General features: G+C 36.7%; 1 protein-coding gene across 1 annotated transcript; it reads left to right on the top strand.

Moving 5' to 3' along the window:
* The first annotated feature begins 998 nt into the window (after positions 1–998).
* supt5h (SPT5 homolog, DSIF elongation factor subunit) lies at positions 999–17,512 on the top strand. Its single transcript, XM_066663443.1, has 30 exons — positions 999–1,149; positions 2,868–2,961; positions 3,637–3,796; positions 3,893–3,958; positions 4,945–4,956; positions 6,318–6,387; positions 6,483–6,551; positions 7,734–7,799; positions 7,896–7,926; positions 8,012–8,080; positions 8,181–8,432; positions 8,597–8,686; positions 8,774–8,844; positions 9,071–9,176; positions 9,286–9,379; positions 9,465–9,601; positions 9,785–9,940; positions 12,191–12,337; positions 12,483–12,629; positions 12,941–13,066; positions 13,461–13,545; positions 13,643–13,750; positions 13,881–13,983; positions 14,150–14,277; positions 14,365–14,470; positions 14,727–14,885; positions 14,980–15,148; positions 15,810–16,013; positions 16,674–16,769; positions 17,075–17,512. Exons 2-30 carry the CDS (start codon positions 2,881–2,883, stop codon positions 17,213–17,215), a joined length of 3,249 nt encoding a protein of 1,082 aa, XP_066519540.1. The 5' UTR covers positions 999–1,149; positions 2,868–2,880; the 3' UTR covers positions 17,216–17,512.
* Positions 17,513–17,522: the final 10 nt, after the last annotated feature.

Raw genomic sequence — 17,522 nt, 5'->3', positions numbered from 1 at the left:
ATCTTTTATACAGCTCTAGCTCGCCCCACCTTCTCCTTTAATGCTCACTCGGAGAACACTTTGTTCTCAAAACTAGCCTAGACCAGAAATTTATGAAAAGGACAAATGGGTGCTATGAAGGTGCAGTGGATACTGAACGGTACAAAATATGTTTTGTACCAGCAAAGTTGGAAACCCCTCCCTTTTGAACTGACACATCAATTAATTTATTCCCTTTCAAGTATGCAGCCAGTCTTTGTGCTATCACACCAAAGAAAATCTTACCTACACATTAAGAAGACTACATACTCTCTTCCCCTGCTTGCCTCCACTGTTTTCTAAGGGACCCTACCTCCTTTGTCTATTTCTGCTTACCACCTTGATTTCACTGTTAATTACAGTTTTTCCTTTTTCTGTAACCTACCAAATAATTCCATATTCATAAATAAATTTACATACACTATTCAACTTACTCCTAATAACCTCCTCAAACCAGTCAGTATATCTTTTGGATCATCATTTATACTCTTGCAACCTACCTTATCTGTTTATCTGTGCACCTGGCCGACGTAACTTTATTCGCTGCACAATTCCTTTATTTAAATGGGGTTCACACACTTAGGGCTCTGTGTCGTCATTGCCAAAAGCACAATTCCAGCCAGTGCTGGTGTCTGAAAAGGTACATAGTTAGTGTTCTCCAGGCATGTAGAGCTGTTCAGTGACCTTGTTTTAGAGGCATTTAAAAAAATGATTTGCTTGGCCCCACCCTCCAATTTTGGTGTACTGTGACTCTGGGAGTAAAAGAAAAAGTGAGAGACGATTAAACTGGGCAGAATACTGGATCATTTTGGGAGCATGTTTGTTAGTTCGCATTCCTGTAAAACGTATTTTGGGATAAGAATAAATAAATCAATGTTCCTTATTACTGTCCATAGTGGAGTTTCATGTAAACTGGACAGTCGCCTCTCCCTGTCCCTGTCTTTAGGGAATGTCCGTTTTTCAGCTCCAGGGCGTGAGGCAGCGCTGTTTGCACTCAGCCCCCGATTCACAGAAACAGCGAAGGAGAGAAAATAACCACCGCTCTGCAAAACACAGCAGAACAGGGGATAAATCAGCACAGAAAACCGACTGGAAGGATCTCATTCACATCTGAAGAGCTTTATTAAAACGGTGAGTACGAAATGTTTCTAGTGTATATTTTTAACATGCGCTTTTCAGTGTAGTTAACTGGGACTGCGGTAAAGTAACGGTGGCTAATCCCTCTGGGTCTTCACACACATATCAGCGCAGAAACGCTTAGGGGATTTCCAGAATGTAGCTTGATTTCCGGCTTTTTACAGTCCCGTTGTGTTGATATTTAATGATACGTAGTGGCCTTATAAACTATAAGCTCTAGATACCGTTTGCCGCTGTAATAATAGCTAAAATGGTATAGCTAACGTTAGCCAATGAGGCTTTAACGTTGACGTCTCCATTTTGTTGGTCTTCCCCAATTAATTAAAGGCTTCCAGCGTTAAAAGGGTAAATGTAACTTGACTTTACGTTTGGAGAGGTTGACCTACGGCGTAAGTAAACACATTAACTAACATGAGTCGCATTCAAAAAGCAACCTCTAGCTTGTTAGCATACCAGAAGTGAAACCCTGCTAACAACACTGGTAGCTAGCTATCAAACATTGGGGAGAGAGCTTAAAGGGCCCATACCACGGAAAAAAAGCGCTACCCTCACGTGGTTTTCCCAAATGAAATATTTTAATGTAGAAGCAAGAGTGTAAAATGCATGTAAATGTATTAACAATATATACAGTTCAGTCCATGGGGGGGGGAACCCCTGCATGTTATTTCATTTTCTATGCGACATCATTAAACCAACACTTGTGTTCACACAATCACCACATACAGAAGTGTAGCATCAACATTTCATCAAAGTAATTTTTGCCCAGTCTGCTTTTAGATTGGCATTTTTTTTTATTTCAGCATATTACGAGGCAGCCGTATTTTCAGTTAAGTCAAAGTCAAATGTATTTATACCCATCAGAAATATTTATATTATATTTTGTATTTGACCAGTTATTTTCTTCTGGCTAGAGATGACAGGAACAAATAACAGAAGTCCATATGTTGTTGTACTTGATCTGTTAATTATAATCTTGAAATATATTTACAAATAAAATTTTACTAAATGTGCCAGGTCCAGATTTATTAATAGACCTTGAAATTGTTGCACATTATTAACAATCTTCTATGCAATTCCAAAATGCTGTGGTAATCTCTACCATGTTTTAGTGTATTCTAATAAACTATAAACTAAGAACAGCAAGTGTAAACGTTCTCTGGTCTGGTACCTGTCAAATGCAAGTCATGTCTATAATAACAAATAGCTTAATGAGGGCATTTTATTATATGTTGATCTGTGAAATTTATTTGAATGTGAATTATTTAACCCCTAAAACACCATTCCTGTGCTCATACAAGCGGTGTTGGTAATGTAATGCTTTGAGGTGTTTTTCAGCCAGTATTTCAATAGTAAACATCATCATGAAAATATCAGACTACATTAATGTATTTTGCATGTATGTCTTTTACAAATGAATATCAGGTCTGGAGATTGATGTAAACACAGCTTCACTACATTTTACTGATAATATATATGTTAAATATCATAACAATCTTATACTTCTCTCTCTCTCAAATATACACATGCACAGAGAGCTCCTTATTCATCTACTAACTCTAATAATTTACAATTTATTGCAGCAAATTTTGCAATTAATGTAATTCAATTTTATATAAGGAAATTGTCTGTATAGCAGTTGTTTTTGCAAGAGGGTATAGGGGATTAATAGTGTAATTATATAAGTATAATTAGTATTTGTATCGTGTTTACAGGTAAAGCAGAGAGATGTCAGACAGCGAAGACAGTGATTTTTCAGACAACCAAAGTGAGAGGAGCAGTGAAGCTGAAGAAGTGGAGGAGAATGAGGTGACATCTTTCACTAAAGCTTTAGATTTGTTCCACATCAGTGCTGGAATAGTTACTAAAATGTTGTTACAAATAACTGTTTTCTTAACTTGTTGCTTACTGGAAACTGTAGAAACTTTCACTACTTATAACTTTAGTACCATGCTACTTTGTAGACTCATCTACTGTTCTACATTTGCAACACTTCTCTGATACTAAGTTTTTTTTCTGTTTGAAAATCATGCTTTAAGACAATTCCTTATGACATAAACTTATATAATTAAATAATTGCAGCTCTGAAAACATGTTTGAGTGTGTCACTATTTACCACCCAAAAATTAGAAGACATTTTTGTAAGTAGGCATTTCACATTACGATTTGATAGATTAGCCTATATTGTGCCTAAGAAAACATGCGATACCAAGGTAAAGAAAAGGGGAAAATTTAGTTTTTTCAAACTCTAATTATCCCTCGTCCACTGTTTCACCTTTTTTCTCCGCACTATGCTTTAGTGCTCTTTGTTGTAAAAGCACACAAAATATATTTTTGCATTTTAGTACAGTTTGCAGTGAAATGTAAGGTGTTAGATTGTAGAGCGATGTTTTTTTTTTCTTTTTAAAAGCTGCAATGTAATACGTTATTGCTCTGGAAATTTCTTTTTGAATGATTGTCAGTGAAACTGAATTTTTCTTTTAGGAGGAGGAAGGACAGGGAAGTGTGGCAGGCAGTGACAAAGCAGAAGAAGAAGGAGAGGACTTGGAGGAAGACGAGGAGGAATATGATGAAGAGGAAGAGGAAGATGATGACCGACCTAGAAAAAAACCTAGACATGGAGGATTCATTTTGGATGAAGCCGGTAAAATCTAGCACCTAAATCCAGCACTTCTTGTCAAATTCCCTGTAAAAGGAATATTTGTATTAATTAATATTCTGGTTTCTGTCTTTTGCCTAGACGTGGACGATGAATATGAAGATGAAGATCAGTGGGAGGAAGGAGCAGAAGATATTCTGGAAAAAGGTGAGCTTTGATAAAGTTTATTATGATATTTATAGGGTTTGCTTGTTTTTGTTTTTAATATACAGTAGTTCTAAATGTACTGATATTGTTCAGATATTTTATGGTAAATCCTGGGAAATGCATTTTCTTACAATTAAAATGTAATTTTATTAGGTTTTAATATGATTACATTTTCATGTTTACTTATTAAATGGATAAAGTGGCATGCTGTATATAGACCTGTAGGGCTAATATAACATCTGTAATCAAGTTATAATTACAGCCATTTTAATCAGATGTTAATATTTAGCATGTCTAGTTGTTTACACATTGTATACCTTGTACTCATAATTCTTCGTCTCTTGTGCATGCCTTCTTCAGTTAACGGTAAACCAACTCCAGATTTTTCTGATCTTTATGTTCTCCCTGTCTAATTGACTTAATTCTCATCATTTTCTCACACTCAAAATCCATACCCATAGTATGCAACCCGTATAACATGTCTGCCGTGTTGTAATGTTTTTTGTAATGTTTAATTTGCACACCTTCTAATCAAGGAGCATGGATGGCAAATACATGTTTTGGCTTTTCTCTTTGACCATGGATATAGTCTTTAACTGTTATGACTGTTATGAATGAATAAAGAACTGAATAATTAGGCATGTAAAGTTCATGGTGAGTTCTCAAGGGAAACCAATTGTGATCGTTTGCCTGAACTGCTCCTTTTGGGAGAAAAATGTAGTGAAGTCTCTACATTTCTACATGAAGTCACATGCTTATTGTATTGCATTTGCTAACAATAACATGACATTAGCATCTCATGGTTTCCATCTCTAAAGTACGTATCACCTAGTGCCTGCTCATTACTGATGACTTTCCTTTTCCTTTTCTTTTTTAAAACAAATTGTTTCTGTGTACGATCTGTGCCCTTGCCTGCAATTGCTGTGCACACATGACATTGTATTATGGCTCATGTTCCTCCTGCTACCTTCGATGGACTTGAACAGAGGAGGCTGAAGGTATGTGTTTCCTTCAAATAAAATCAATCTATAGCAACTGTGTTTTTCTTGTCATAATGCAGTATACATTATGCAACTATTTTAAATAGTTTTTTTTCTAAATAAACAATTAGTTCCTAACAACCATAGAATTCTATTGTGTGTTAGGTGTGCACCACTGATGATTTTCTTTAGACAGTTAAGTTTGAGTCAGATTCAAATAGTTTAATTCTGTTTTAACCTGATTGTTTAATGTAACTTTAGGTTCCAAATTATCTGGATTTAGATAATTTACATAATACATGCATAACCTAGATGGATTTCAAACAGATATATATTTAACTGCTCAGAACACTTTTAAGAGGTGGTTGAAAACACACACTGCTTATCTTCATACTTAGTTCTTCAACTTTCCAAATCATATTTAACAATCAAAGCCCCTCATAATACTATGATGGCATCCTTCCCCAACCATTCTACATACATAAGTAATAGACCCACTGGACTAGGATTACTAACACACTTGAGTTCTTAAAGTGAAATTTATTCAGAAGACTCAAAATAGGAAAAATCATTCACTCAAAAGTCATAGTTTTGTTTGTTTTTATTTCTCTTCACCATTACTCACTGACAGGTTTTCCATCCACCAGGTTTTTGAGAATTATGAAAATTGGGAATAACAAACTGAATGGAGGCCCAAAATTTGCAGAAAAACCCAAATATTGAAAAAAGGGTTTACTCTCAGTCGAGGTGGAAAATTTATACTATAAGTTTTTTTAAATAAACAGATATTACAGCTGATTCATGCCTAGTCCAGTACATCCAGTATATCTTTGATCAAAAAAGGCATTCTAATTAAAGTAAAACCCTAATATATCAATCTCCATTGTTTCAGTGAATCCTAAGATCATGGGGGCCTATGTCATCTGAAATTGATTTGCAAAAGTGTATGAAATCGTGACTTATTTTGCAATAATGTTTCTGCCTATATTTCTTTACTGAAATATCTCACTACAACATTATGTTCATTCTTTCAAACTGTTCAGTTTGCAAGTATAAATTTTAATATGTTCAAAATCTTATGTCACAATTTATAAACAGTTTTCTTAAAGTAAAAAGGTTCTAAAAAGTTACTCAATTTAAGTTTTGTTGAAGCTCAATTTTCAGACTATGAATGCACAAATTTGAAACATTTAGTCTGGTGGGTAGGTTTAAATCTTAACACTTGGTGAGTCTTGTAACTTGTGTTATAAAGTCTTAAGAGCTTAATGGTTTTTGCTGGTAATTTGCACACTTGTAATGTGCATGCATAACTTTATTTATTAAATACTATTAATTAATTTATTAATTATTCTCATTGAGTGTCTTTTTCTTTCTTACAGTTTCTAACCTTGATCATGTAGCTTTGGATGAGGATCACTCTGGCTCCCGTAGGCTACAGAACCTCTGGAGGTAGGAGGCCTCAACAAACCTCTCTAACCTCTGTTTAAAGACAAATCTACAAAAACATGTTAGACTTTAACATTGGATTTTCCTTTTATTTACAGAGACTCTAGGGAAGAAGCTCTGGGAGAGTACTATATGAGGAAATATGCCAAGTCCTCAGGGGGAGAACAGTAAGGAAATCATGTGGTGTTTTTGACTTATTTGGGATTTTTCTCCTTATTTACTGCAATTATCACATGTTCCCCAGGGAGCCATTTTAAGTCCTATTCTATTTAAATGATTAATATCTAAATCAAGATAAGACAGATAAAGTTATCTTTAGAAACCCACTTCTGCTAATATCATAGCTGGGTATTTGGGATCTTTATCCACAAATGTACATTCTCACTCAAAATCTGGGTGTCTTGGCATTAGTCAGTCCAGCCTCTCACATCTGCAGCTGATACAAAATGCTGCTGTGAGGAGTCTGAAGTTCATGTGAAATAGGGGGAGCCTTACTTCTATTCTGTACTCCCTGCGTTGGTTGCTAGCAATATCCCAGATCAATTTTTAATGTTAATTTATAAGGCATTAAGTTGTATGGCACCCAGCTGCATGTCTGACCTGCTTAGTCTTCACTGCCCCCTCAATCAACTTTACCTAGATGTTTCACAGTTCCAGCTAATGTTCAGTGGTGATCAATCATCACCAAAACTTTGGAACAGCCTTTCATTTTATGTAAATCTTCCCCTCCAGTAGAAATGTCTAAGGTAATTGTGAAAAATGTTATTCTCCTTCTTAGTTGTTAAATTCCATTTCAAATTACTGGAAATTTTTTGATATAATATAGTTTTGATTTTTTTTTCTTGGGTCTAAATTTGTATATTTTTTTCTTTTAATCTAATTTATATTATTTCATTCAACATTTAGATTGCATTCTTATTGTTAAAAACTTTGGCTGACACTTGCTGTCTTTTTAAATGTGCTATATATAAGTAAAGCTGCCTTGTCTTATAAAGCCAGATATAACCATATTGTTTTCTATCTAAAATGAGCAGTAAACATACAAGTGCCTTATGATGTTTTAAATGTAATGCCAATTATGGCAAATCCTATATTATCTGTGACTAAATCCATTTTGTCTAACATGTATTTAAAAAAAATTGTTTATTGCAAACCTTTTGAATAAATATGACACCATGTAACATATTTGTAATCATGCACTTCAGTAGCTGTTCTTAAAGTTGTTCTTGCATTCCTATTACTACAGTCATATCAATATAATATATATCACTTTGTTTACATCTTAAACACATTTAATATTGTAAAATACAATTCACATTCTAATCTTTTACTCATTTTTTTTTTTTTAGTTTTTATGGTGGGTCGGATGATCTCTCAGATGACATCACTCAGCAACAGTTGCTCCCAGGGGTCAAGTAGGTTCATTCACTTTTCAACTACATCAACTGTGGAATGCAATCAGGGAGAGAAACTTTTTATAGCATGGTTAAAAAAAATGCTTTTGATTTTAGGGATCCAAACTTGTGGACTGTGAAGTGTAAGGTAAGTAGTGTGTTAGAATATTCAAGTTATGAGTAAGTAGTTATTACAATGCATTTATCAAATTGATGTTTGTGTTTCTGTGTAGATTGGTGAGGAGAGAGCTACTGCCATTTCGCTGATGAGGAAATTCATTGCTTATCAGTGCACTGATACTGTAAGCTATATGAGCTGTCTTTCTATCTACCTGAGCATTTACATTATGCAAAAATATCCTAGTCATGTTGAGCCAATTCCTGTTTCCTGATTTCACACAGCCACTTCAAATCAAATCAGTGGTAGCACCTGAACATGTGAAGGGTTATATCTACATTGAAGCATATAAACAAACCCATGTGAAGTCTGCCATTGAAGGAGTTGGCAACCTGCGAATGGGCTTCTGGAACCAACAAATGGTGCCCATTAAGGAGATGACAGATGTCCTCAAAGTGGTCAAAGAAGTGACTAATCTTAAACCAAAGTCCTGGGTTCGCCTTAAGAGAGGACTGTACAAAGACGATATTGCCCAGGTGTGTTGCTTAAATGTACTAGTTTGACCTTGCATAAGAAAAAGGGAAGAAAAACTTGTTCAATCTATATTTAACACACATCCAAAAATGAATAGACATCCCACAATGTTGGCAGGTGATGGTCACTTTTTTAGCCTTTTATATTTTTACAATTCTTATTTTAGGTTGACTATGTGGAACCAAGCCAAAATACAATATCACTGAAAATGATTCCTAGAATTGACCTGGACAGAATCAAGGCAAGAATGAGCATGGTAAGGACTGAATTTTTGTTGTTATTATATCAAAACAACTAATTAAAGTTTTATCTGACCTAAAGCTTTCCTGATAATAACTTGCAGAAAGATTGGTTTGCTAAGAGAAAGAAGTTCAAGAGACCACCTCAGAGACTCTTTGATGCTGAGAAGATTAGGTAAGAGAAGGTGTAGTGTCCAGTATCTTGGCAGAATGTTTGCGGCAGTTTGAAAAAAAGAAAATGCTAGTTGGCTTCACGTATTCACAAGAAGAATTTGCTAGCTTTTACACGTCCTGGGTAAATATTAGTGAGTTTTATTCTGGAATGTTTTTGCCTTAACTTTTTGGAAGCATGATCTTTGGTTTGATTTCTGCTATGAGTGTACTACTGTATTTAATTTCAGGTCTCTGGGAGGGGAGGTTAGCCATGATGGTGATTTCATGATATTTGAAGGCAACCGCTATAGTCGCAAAGGATTCTTGTTCAAAAGCTTTGCCATGTCTGCTGTGGTAAGTGTCATATTTGCATGGTATTTTGTAGTTTCGTCTTTGTTAATATTAACACAAATGCTAGATCTGATGGAATTAATGTTAACATGTTTTCTCTGCCTGTTTGAAGATCACAGATGGGGTTAAGCCAACACTCTCAGAGTTGGAGAAGTTTGAGGATCAGCCTGAAGGCATTGATCTGGAGGTGGTCACTGAAACCACAGGTGTGTGTGTGTGTGTGTGTGTGTGTGTGTGTGTGAGAGATTTCCTTTTTCATGGTTGATCATAATTTAAATTAATTGTCATTAGGTAAGGAGCGAGAGCACAACCTCCAGGCAGGAGATAATGTGGAGGTGTGCGAAGGCGAGTTGATCAACCTTCAAGGAAAAATTCTAAGTGTGGATGGTAACAAGATCACAATCATGCCCAAACATGAAGACCTAAAGGTGTGTTTGAAGATGTATTCTTAGAGAAGTTGTTACTTCTGATGTAGATACTCTGTAAATCAAATATGAGTAAGGGTAAAACATATCTAAGCTGGAAACACAATTGCTTAATATTGCCATGTCTGTAATGTAAAGTATTTCAGCTGACCTTGGATTTATAGGTTTTCCACTTTCTGTCCTCAGGATCCATTGGAGTTTCCAGCTCATGAATTAAGGAAATATTTCCGTATGGGTGACCATGTGAAAGTTATTGCTGGTCGCTACGAGGGTGACACAGGACTTATAGTGCGTGTTGAAGAGAATTTTGTTATTCTCTTCTCTGACCTCACCATGCACGAGGTGAGCCACTTCAAACACAGCTTCCTCCTTTAGAAACAAAACTATGTCTACGTTTTAATATTCTGTTTGCAAGTATGAGGCCCCTTTTTCTAAAAGCAAGAATAATGCTGTCATGTTAAGATCAGTCACAGTTGTCAAAGCAACCCAATTTTAGTCATTATGATATAGGCAGATATTTTATTTAAATAAAATATGAGGACCCTGCAGACATTTTCAAATGGATCACTATTTCAATCCACTGCTTTTTAGTAATTTATTCATCATACTCTAAAATAATGGAATTTTTTTGACAGTCACTGGTAATATAATGGGATCTGGTTCTAATTTGTACAGTTTGAGAATGTGTTAGCATTGTTACTTGTTTTGCTATGCATTGGCAGACATGTACAACCCCAAATTAGACAAAGTTGGAACAGTTTTGAATAAGCAAATAAAAGGAAACTGTAATTACAAAGATTTTTAGAACTGATTAGAACTTATGATTATAGTGAGGCGGCGCTGTGGTGCAGCAGGTAGTGTCACTGTCGCACAGCTCCAGGGACCTGGAGGTCTGTCTGTGAAGAGTTTGGTGTGTTCTCCTCATGTCCGAGTGGGTTTCTTCCGGGTGCTCTGGTTTCCTCCCACAGTTTAGAAACACACATTGGTGGGTGGATTGGCGGCTCAAGTGTCCGTAGGTGTGAGTGTGTGTCGCCCTCTGAAGTTCCCGCCTTGCGCCCAATGATTCCGGGTAGGCTCTGGACCCACTGCAACCCTGAACTAGATAAGCGGTTTCAGACAATGAATGAATGATTATAGTGGCCAAAATGATCAGTTATCAGTATTGCCACGGTAAAGTGTGCTGCAAAATTTAAAAAGTACTGATACACAATATGGAATAATTTTACCCAGTTTTACATTCAACAACACAAAAGCTTCAATTGCAGAATATCACCAAGCACCATTTAAGGTAGAAAGAATCTCAGAACTTCAAAATTTAATGTTTTAGGGAAAGCTATCCTGAATATAATTCCATGTTGCAACTGAATCTAAGTTAATCTAAATCTAATTAGCCCATAGTTAGCCTACTTATCCACTGATTCTTCAGGAAATACAAGCCTAGGTTATGTGCTACGCAGTGTGTCTGAGAGATATAAAAGCAGCAGTGCAAGCCAACAATGCGTGAGAATAATTTTGAAATGTATAGAAGCAAAGTTCCTCAAAGAAAATTAGGAAGGTATTTGAATATTCCAACAATCTAAAGGTTCAAAGAATGTGAAGATTTTTCAGGCCCTGTCCACACGTATCTAGGTATATTTCAAAATTTGATTCAGTCTGCATTTTTTTTTATTTCCTCCACACCACCAGCATTTTTTTTTTTAGAAAATATCCATGTCTAAACGAGAACACACAGTAACTCAAAAAGCTGTTATTTCTCTTATGGCCTTTCACTCTTCTCACATCCACTCACTCATAATCCTGACATAGACAAGTATGAAATTCTGAAGATGGTTCATTCATGTAAACAGAAATATAAACATGTGACTCATAGTGTGGATCAAGGATCTTCTGCAGTATCCAGAAAATTGGCCCAGAGACAGTAAAAAGAAAGTTCATTGGAAAGTTCTCCAGGATTTTTCCTGTCATGAGGTAATGGTGAAATAAAGTGTGTGTGTGTGTTCCACAGAGAAACACTAAACTGCATGTAGTTCTGCCAAATCCAGTCTTATAATAATTAAGGAAAATGCCCATGAAAGTAATAGCTCCCCCTGCATTGAACAAATAATTTAAGGTCAAGTTTGATAATTCAGATTAGGCAGAAACGACACTATAATTAATTAAACAAAAATTTAAATGGGTGCGTGCTGCCTATTGTTATGGTTATTGCTTACATTTATAGTGCACTGAGGTGCAGCTGGTTTGTTTTTTGTAATTAAAGTTTTTATTACACACTTCATGGGGCAGTATACAAAATGTTATGGCAATTTAAAAATAAAAAAGGGCAACGTACATACTCATAAATGAGTAAAAGGACAGATGCAGATTTCTTAATATATTCATCTAGTACAGATATTTAGTTAAATGTAAAAGGTGGTGGAGATGCTGGGCTTGGACGGGGGTATTTCCGATTACATTACACCAAGTTTTATTTGCTCCCATAGGTCAAGCCTCATTTCTCATTATAGGTTTTGACATAAACCTTTTAACCCAGCATAATTGACCATAAATTATTTTAACATTTGACCAGTTGTATGTATTTCACTTGTGTTCCAGCTTAAAGTTTTGCCAAGGGACTTGCAGCTATGTTCAGAGACTGCCTCTGGGGTGGATGCAGGAGGCCAGCACGAGTGGGGTGAGCTAGTTCAGCTGGACCCCCAGACCGTGGGTGTCATAGTGCGCCTAGAGAGAGAGACTTTCCAGGTAGTGTCTATCAAATAAGTTCCATTTATAAGCGACCCAAATCTACTGCTCCTGTGCCTCTTTGTTTTCCTGAAGCTAGTATGGGTAAATGTTTAAGGCATTGTTTTTTATTCTTGTAATGTGATCTGTCTGCTGTTGATCCCAGGTTCTCAATATGCATGGGAAAGTGTTAACAGTGCGGCATCAGGCAGTGAATAGGAGGAAGGACAACCGCTTTGCTGTTGCTCTTGACTCGGAACAGAACAACATTCATGTAAAGGACATTGTAAAAGTCATAGATGGACCACATTCGGTAAGAGTTAATTTGGAGATGATGTTGCACATCATTAGAGAGCAATCTATATTTAATTTTATTTTTTATATGTGAATTGATATGTATTAAGATATTTGGGGGATGGAGTGCACATAAATTTCCCTCTGTATATGTTGTAGTGTATTTGTTGTTTAAGTTTAATAATATTTCCAAACTTAACATATAAACAAAAAATTTACCTCATGCCTTTAAGAAAGGCCAAACATTTTTCTGTGACTGTGTGTGTGTGTGTGTATATATATATATCAATCATAAATATATCTAATGAAGTGTGTTTGTGTGTGAAAAAGGGTCGCGAGGGAGAGATTCGGCACCTCTTCAGGGGTTTTGCATTCCTTCACTGTAAAAAACTGGTTGAAAATGGTGGCATGTTTGTTTGTAAGACACGTCATCTTGTGCTGGCTGGGGGTTCAAAGGTAAGCGTGTTGACATCTATACTGTGTTTTTGGTAAAAATAGCAAAGATATTTTTATAGACATCACTTTATGATGTTTATAAACTTATATTCAGTCATCATGATGCTTATAATAATTTGACTATAAAGGCTGACACAATTCTACCTAATTTCCTATTATGCCTAGTAAGTGCTTCCTGACAATTCTGTATTAATTCATTGGAAGTGTCGCTAGTGAAATATAATTCTAAATTAAATTAGACTTTCAGTATTCTTACACATTTTTACCAGTCTTATAATATGCATTTTTATTTATTATTATTTTATAGTAGTATCCAATTTTTTTTCCTTTTGCCTTTTAATAATCTTGAGAGTAATCTGGAAAACTGAATATTCTTTCTACATTTTTCTCTCAGCCTAGAGATGTGACCAATTTCACTATTGGTGGTTTTGCTCCCATGAGCCCAAGAATCAGCAGTCCAATGCATCCAGGAGGAGGGGGTAAGTGTTGCATCTTTTCTAGCAATAGGCTAGGTTAAAGTCTGACATGTGTAGAATAGTTTTAATTTATTAATTAATGTTTCCTCTGCTTATCAAGGTCAGATGCAGAGAGGTGGTGGTGGAGGCGGCATGGGGCGTGGCCGCGGTAGACGAGACAACGACCTAATTGGACAGACTGTCCGTATTTCCCAAGGACCATATAAGGGTTAGAAATATTTTATGTATTTGTATACATATATTCAAGAAATTCTTGACCTGAATAGTTGCTTAGATGAATGCCACATTCGATAATTTAGGCATGTTGTCGTCTTTGCTGAGTCTGGGTTTTATTTTAGGGTATATTGGGGTGGTTAAGGATGCTACTGAATCAACAGCAAGGGTAGAGCTGCACTCAACTTGCCAAACTATTTCTGTGGATCGCCAGCGTCTCACCAGTGTGTAAGTAATTTGTTTTAAGTTTAATGTCAGAGCTTCATTCGGGTGGTGCTGTGTTTGGACAAAAAAGAAGTTATCAGAGGTTGTGCTGATGCACAGTCAATGTAAAATCTTTGAATGAGTTTCTTCATTTTAAGGTAGCATTTCTTTTTGTCCTTTTATGTATCAGTGGTGCAAAGAGACAAGGAGGAATGACTTCCACTCATGGACGGACTCCAATGTATGGCTCCCAGACGCCCATGTATGGTTCTGGCTCCCGTACCCCCATGTATGGCAGTCAGACACCTCTGCATGATGGTGAGACTCCAGAGCAAAACTGACAAGCTATTCAGTTGAAATACGTTTCTATGTTGTTGTTGTTGTTTTATGTTTCATTCTTTACAGGAAGCAGAACCCCACATTATGGCTCTCAGACCCCCCTGCATGATGGGAGCAGAACACCTGGGCAAAGTGGAGCTTGGGACCCCAACAATCCTAACACACCCTCACGGTATTCCAGACTGATTTATCATTAGATTTCTTCCTATGCATATTTAAATGTGGGGAAAAAGGGGATATAAAAGAATAGCATGTGAGGACAGGGGGACTACTTGGCTTTAAGTTACTGTTTAAACATTTAAGCAATTGTTTAATCATTTTTACTAAAGTAATTGTACAAAACTTACTTTTACTTTAATTACTGCATCCATGTCTGCAGCGGCATTTCTTCTTGTGTTTCCACTCAATCGTTTGTATGTTTTTGACAGGCCGGATGACGATTATGAGTTTGGATATGATGATGAACCATCCCCCTCCCCTCAAGGTTATGGAGGTACACCTAATCCTCAAACTCCTGGGTATCCAGAAGTGCCCTCCCCACAGGTCAACCCCCAGTACAACCCACAAACCCCTGGAACACCTGCAATGTGAGGGACAATTATTTTTTTTATAAATGATCATTGATCATTTCAGTTTACTCAATTCCCAAATTTTACTTGTGACATTTTGACTGTACTTCAGGTACAATACAGACCAGTACTCTCCATATGCAGCACCCTCACCACAGGGCTCTTACCAACCCAGCCCCAGTCCTCAGAGTTATCACCAGGTGGCTCCTAGTCCTGTGGGCTACCAAAACACCCACTCACCTGCCAGCTACCACCCTACCCCCTCACCTATGGCATATCAGGTACCACCACTAAAAGCTAAAACTGTTTTTTTTTTTAAATGAAATATAATGTCAGTTGATGATATCATTCATTGGAATTTTTAGTCCCTTGGAATTGGAATTAGACACAGAATCTTGAGTCTGTGTGTGTCACTCCTTTTTAATAGTCCTTCTGCACATGGCAAAACATTAACCCATCCTAGTGATGTGTCAGCTCCTAAAGGACCTCAAATTAAGCAGCAAATTGTAATGATCAACTCTAGCGCCAAATTTGGGCCAATTTAACTTTTATTTTTCCATTTATTGGCAAATTTTTTGCAGTGAGATCAAAACTTATATCTCATTATTTGATGTAGTGCAGGGCTATAAAATCTCAATTTGTTTCACAATACATTTTTGCTCAGCTAAGCTTTGGTCAGTAGAGTTAAAAATCATTAATTTCTATTGCCTGTCTGTGTAAGAAGAATCAGCCTGATTATGCAACACCCCATCAGGCACATGTACTCATGCTGTTAGCGTAAATGAATGTATGAGAATGTGAGAACGTAAACTATAATATGTTTAATTCAAGAGCTTGTGTGAATGAATTATATACATTTATAGTCTCCTCTCTGCCCCCTCCACGGTGATCGATTGAATACTTCAGCTGAATTAAATTATTAACCCTGTGATTGATCCACAGGCCAGTCCGAGCCCCAGCCCTGTAGGTTACAGCCCCATGACTCCTGGGGCTCCATCTCCAGGTGGCTATAACCCCCACACGCCTGGTTCCAACATTGACCAGACTTCCAGTGACTGGGTAACCACAGACATTCTGGTGCGTGTGAAGGACACTTTCCTGGATGGAGGTGTTATTAATCAGACAGGAGTCATCCGCAGTGTGACTGTAAGTATGTCCCTTGTCAAAAATCAAAGGCAAAAACACCGGTCTCTATTTCTGCAACATTTTTGATTGGCATGTTTTTGCATTACCACAATGGTGTTTGATGTTATGATTTATTAAAGCTATCTGCCCTGACACAGAATTGTTGAGCAGCTGGCTGATTTGCATATTTTCTAGTGTTAAAAGGCTTTCATAAATCAAGAGTGCAGAAATACACCTGAGGGCTTTTCATTTTTGGTTGGCACTTGAAGTCTGGTTTATCCTCTCTACTCTGTCTCGCGCTCTCTCTCTCTCATGCGTGCACTCCTTTTATTTATTTTTTTATATATATATATACTCAGAAATATACAGTTGTAGGAAAATGGTGACCTACATGCTTATGTCTCTGACATGATAATGTTCTTGTTTATTTACTGTAGATCTTTTTTTATATCAGATATTTCACTTATTTACGCCAGAATTTGTCACTGAGGGCAAGTAGGGGAAAGTCAGCAAGTGGCTTCCAGACAACTTGGAAGATACCCACTGATGACTAAAGTTCTCTTCTACACCCTCTTTGACTCTCGTTTCATAAATCATTGAGTCATATTAGCTTTGTGGCAACAATGAAAACATAAGCTAGGGCACTGAAAGGATCTCTTCCTTTTTGTGTTTTGCACACAGGGGGGAATGTGCTCCGTGTTTATGCAGGACACTGAGAAAGTGGTCAGCATCTCGAGTGAACACCTGGAGCCTGTTACACCGACCAAAAACAATAAGGTATAGCCCCTTTCCCCTCTTGCACATCGCAATAGTTGGGCACACGTTTCAAAATCCTTTTCTGCTTTCCTTCAAGTCCCACTTTGGTAATTGATTTACTGTTTTAAAAAACATTGGCTTAATTCAGAGTAATTTTGTGTTCTTTGAGCAGTTTTCCCTGACTTAAACTAAGCTTAAATTTGGACAGAAAAGAATGTTCATTTGTCACTGCTAATGGAAACTTCTGTATTTATACTTGTGCGTTGTCTCAGTGCTGGAAAACCTTTGTCCATTGATTGATAATCTTGTGCAAATGTCACTTTTAGGTGAAGGTGATTTTGGGCGAGGACAGGGAGGCCACAGGAGTTCTCCTCAGTATTGATGGAGAGGATGGTATTGTCAGAATGGAACTGGATGAACAGCTCAAAATTCTCAATCTCCGCTTCCTTGGGAAACTGGAAGTGTGAGGAAAGTGCACTCTACGCCAGACAGAGCAGCAATGTTGTCAACAAACTTTCTTTTTCTGTTTCTGTTTCACATCAGATTTAAATCACACTGTGGAAATTCATGTGGTTTGCATTTTACAACTTTTTTTTTTTTTTTTTTTTTTTTTTTTTTTTTTTAATTATTAGTCAGAATTGTTTTAGTGGCTGTAGTTCATCTTTGTAGAAACTTCATTTTGGGCAAACGGATTCCATGTCAATAAAATGTGTACCTGCAGTGTTTCACTTTGATTTTACTTTTTAATAAGGCGTGTTGAAGTGATTTACAGTT

The sequence above is a fragment of the Hoplias malabaricus genome, chromosome 1 (genome assembly GCF_029633855.1).
Source record: "Hoplias malabaricus isolate fHopMal1 chromosome 1, fHopMal1.hap1, whole genome shotgun sequence".
Lineage (NCBI taxonomy): Eukaryota > Metazoa > Chordata > Actinopteri > Characiformes > Erythrinidae > Hoplias > Hoplias malabaricus.
Note: the sequence above shows the minus strand (reverse complement) of the source record. Positions and strands in the feature narration are given on the sequence as shown.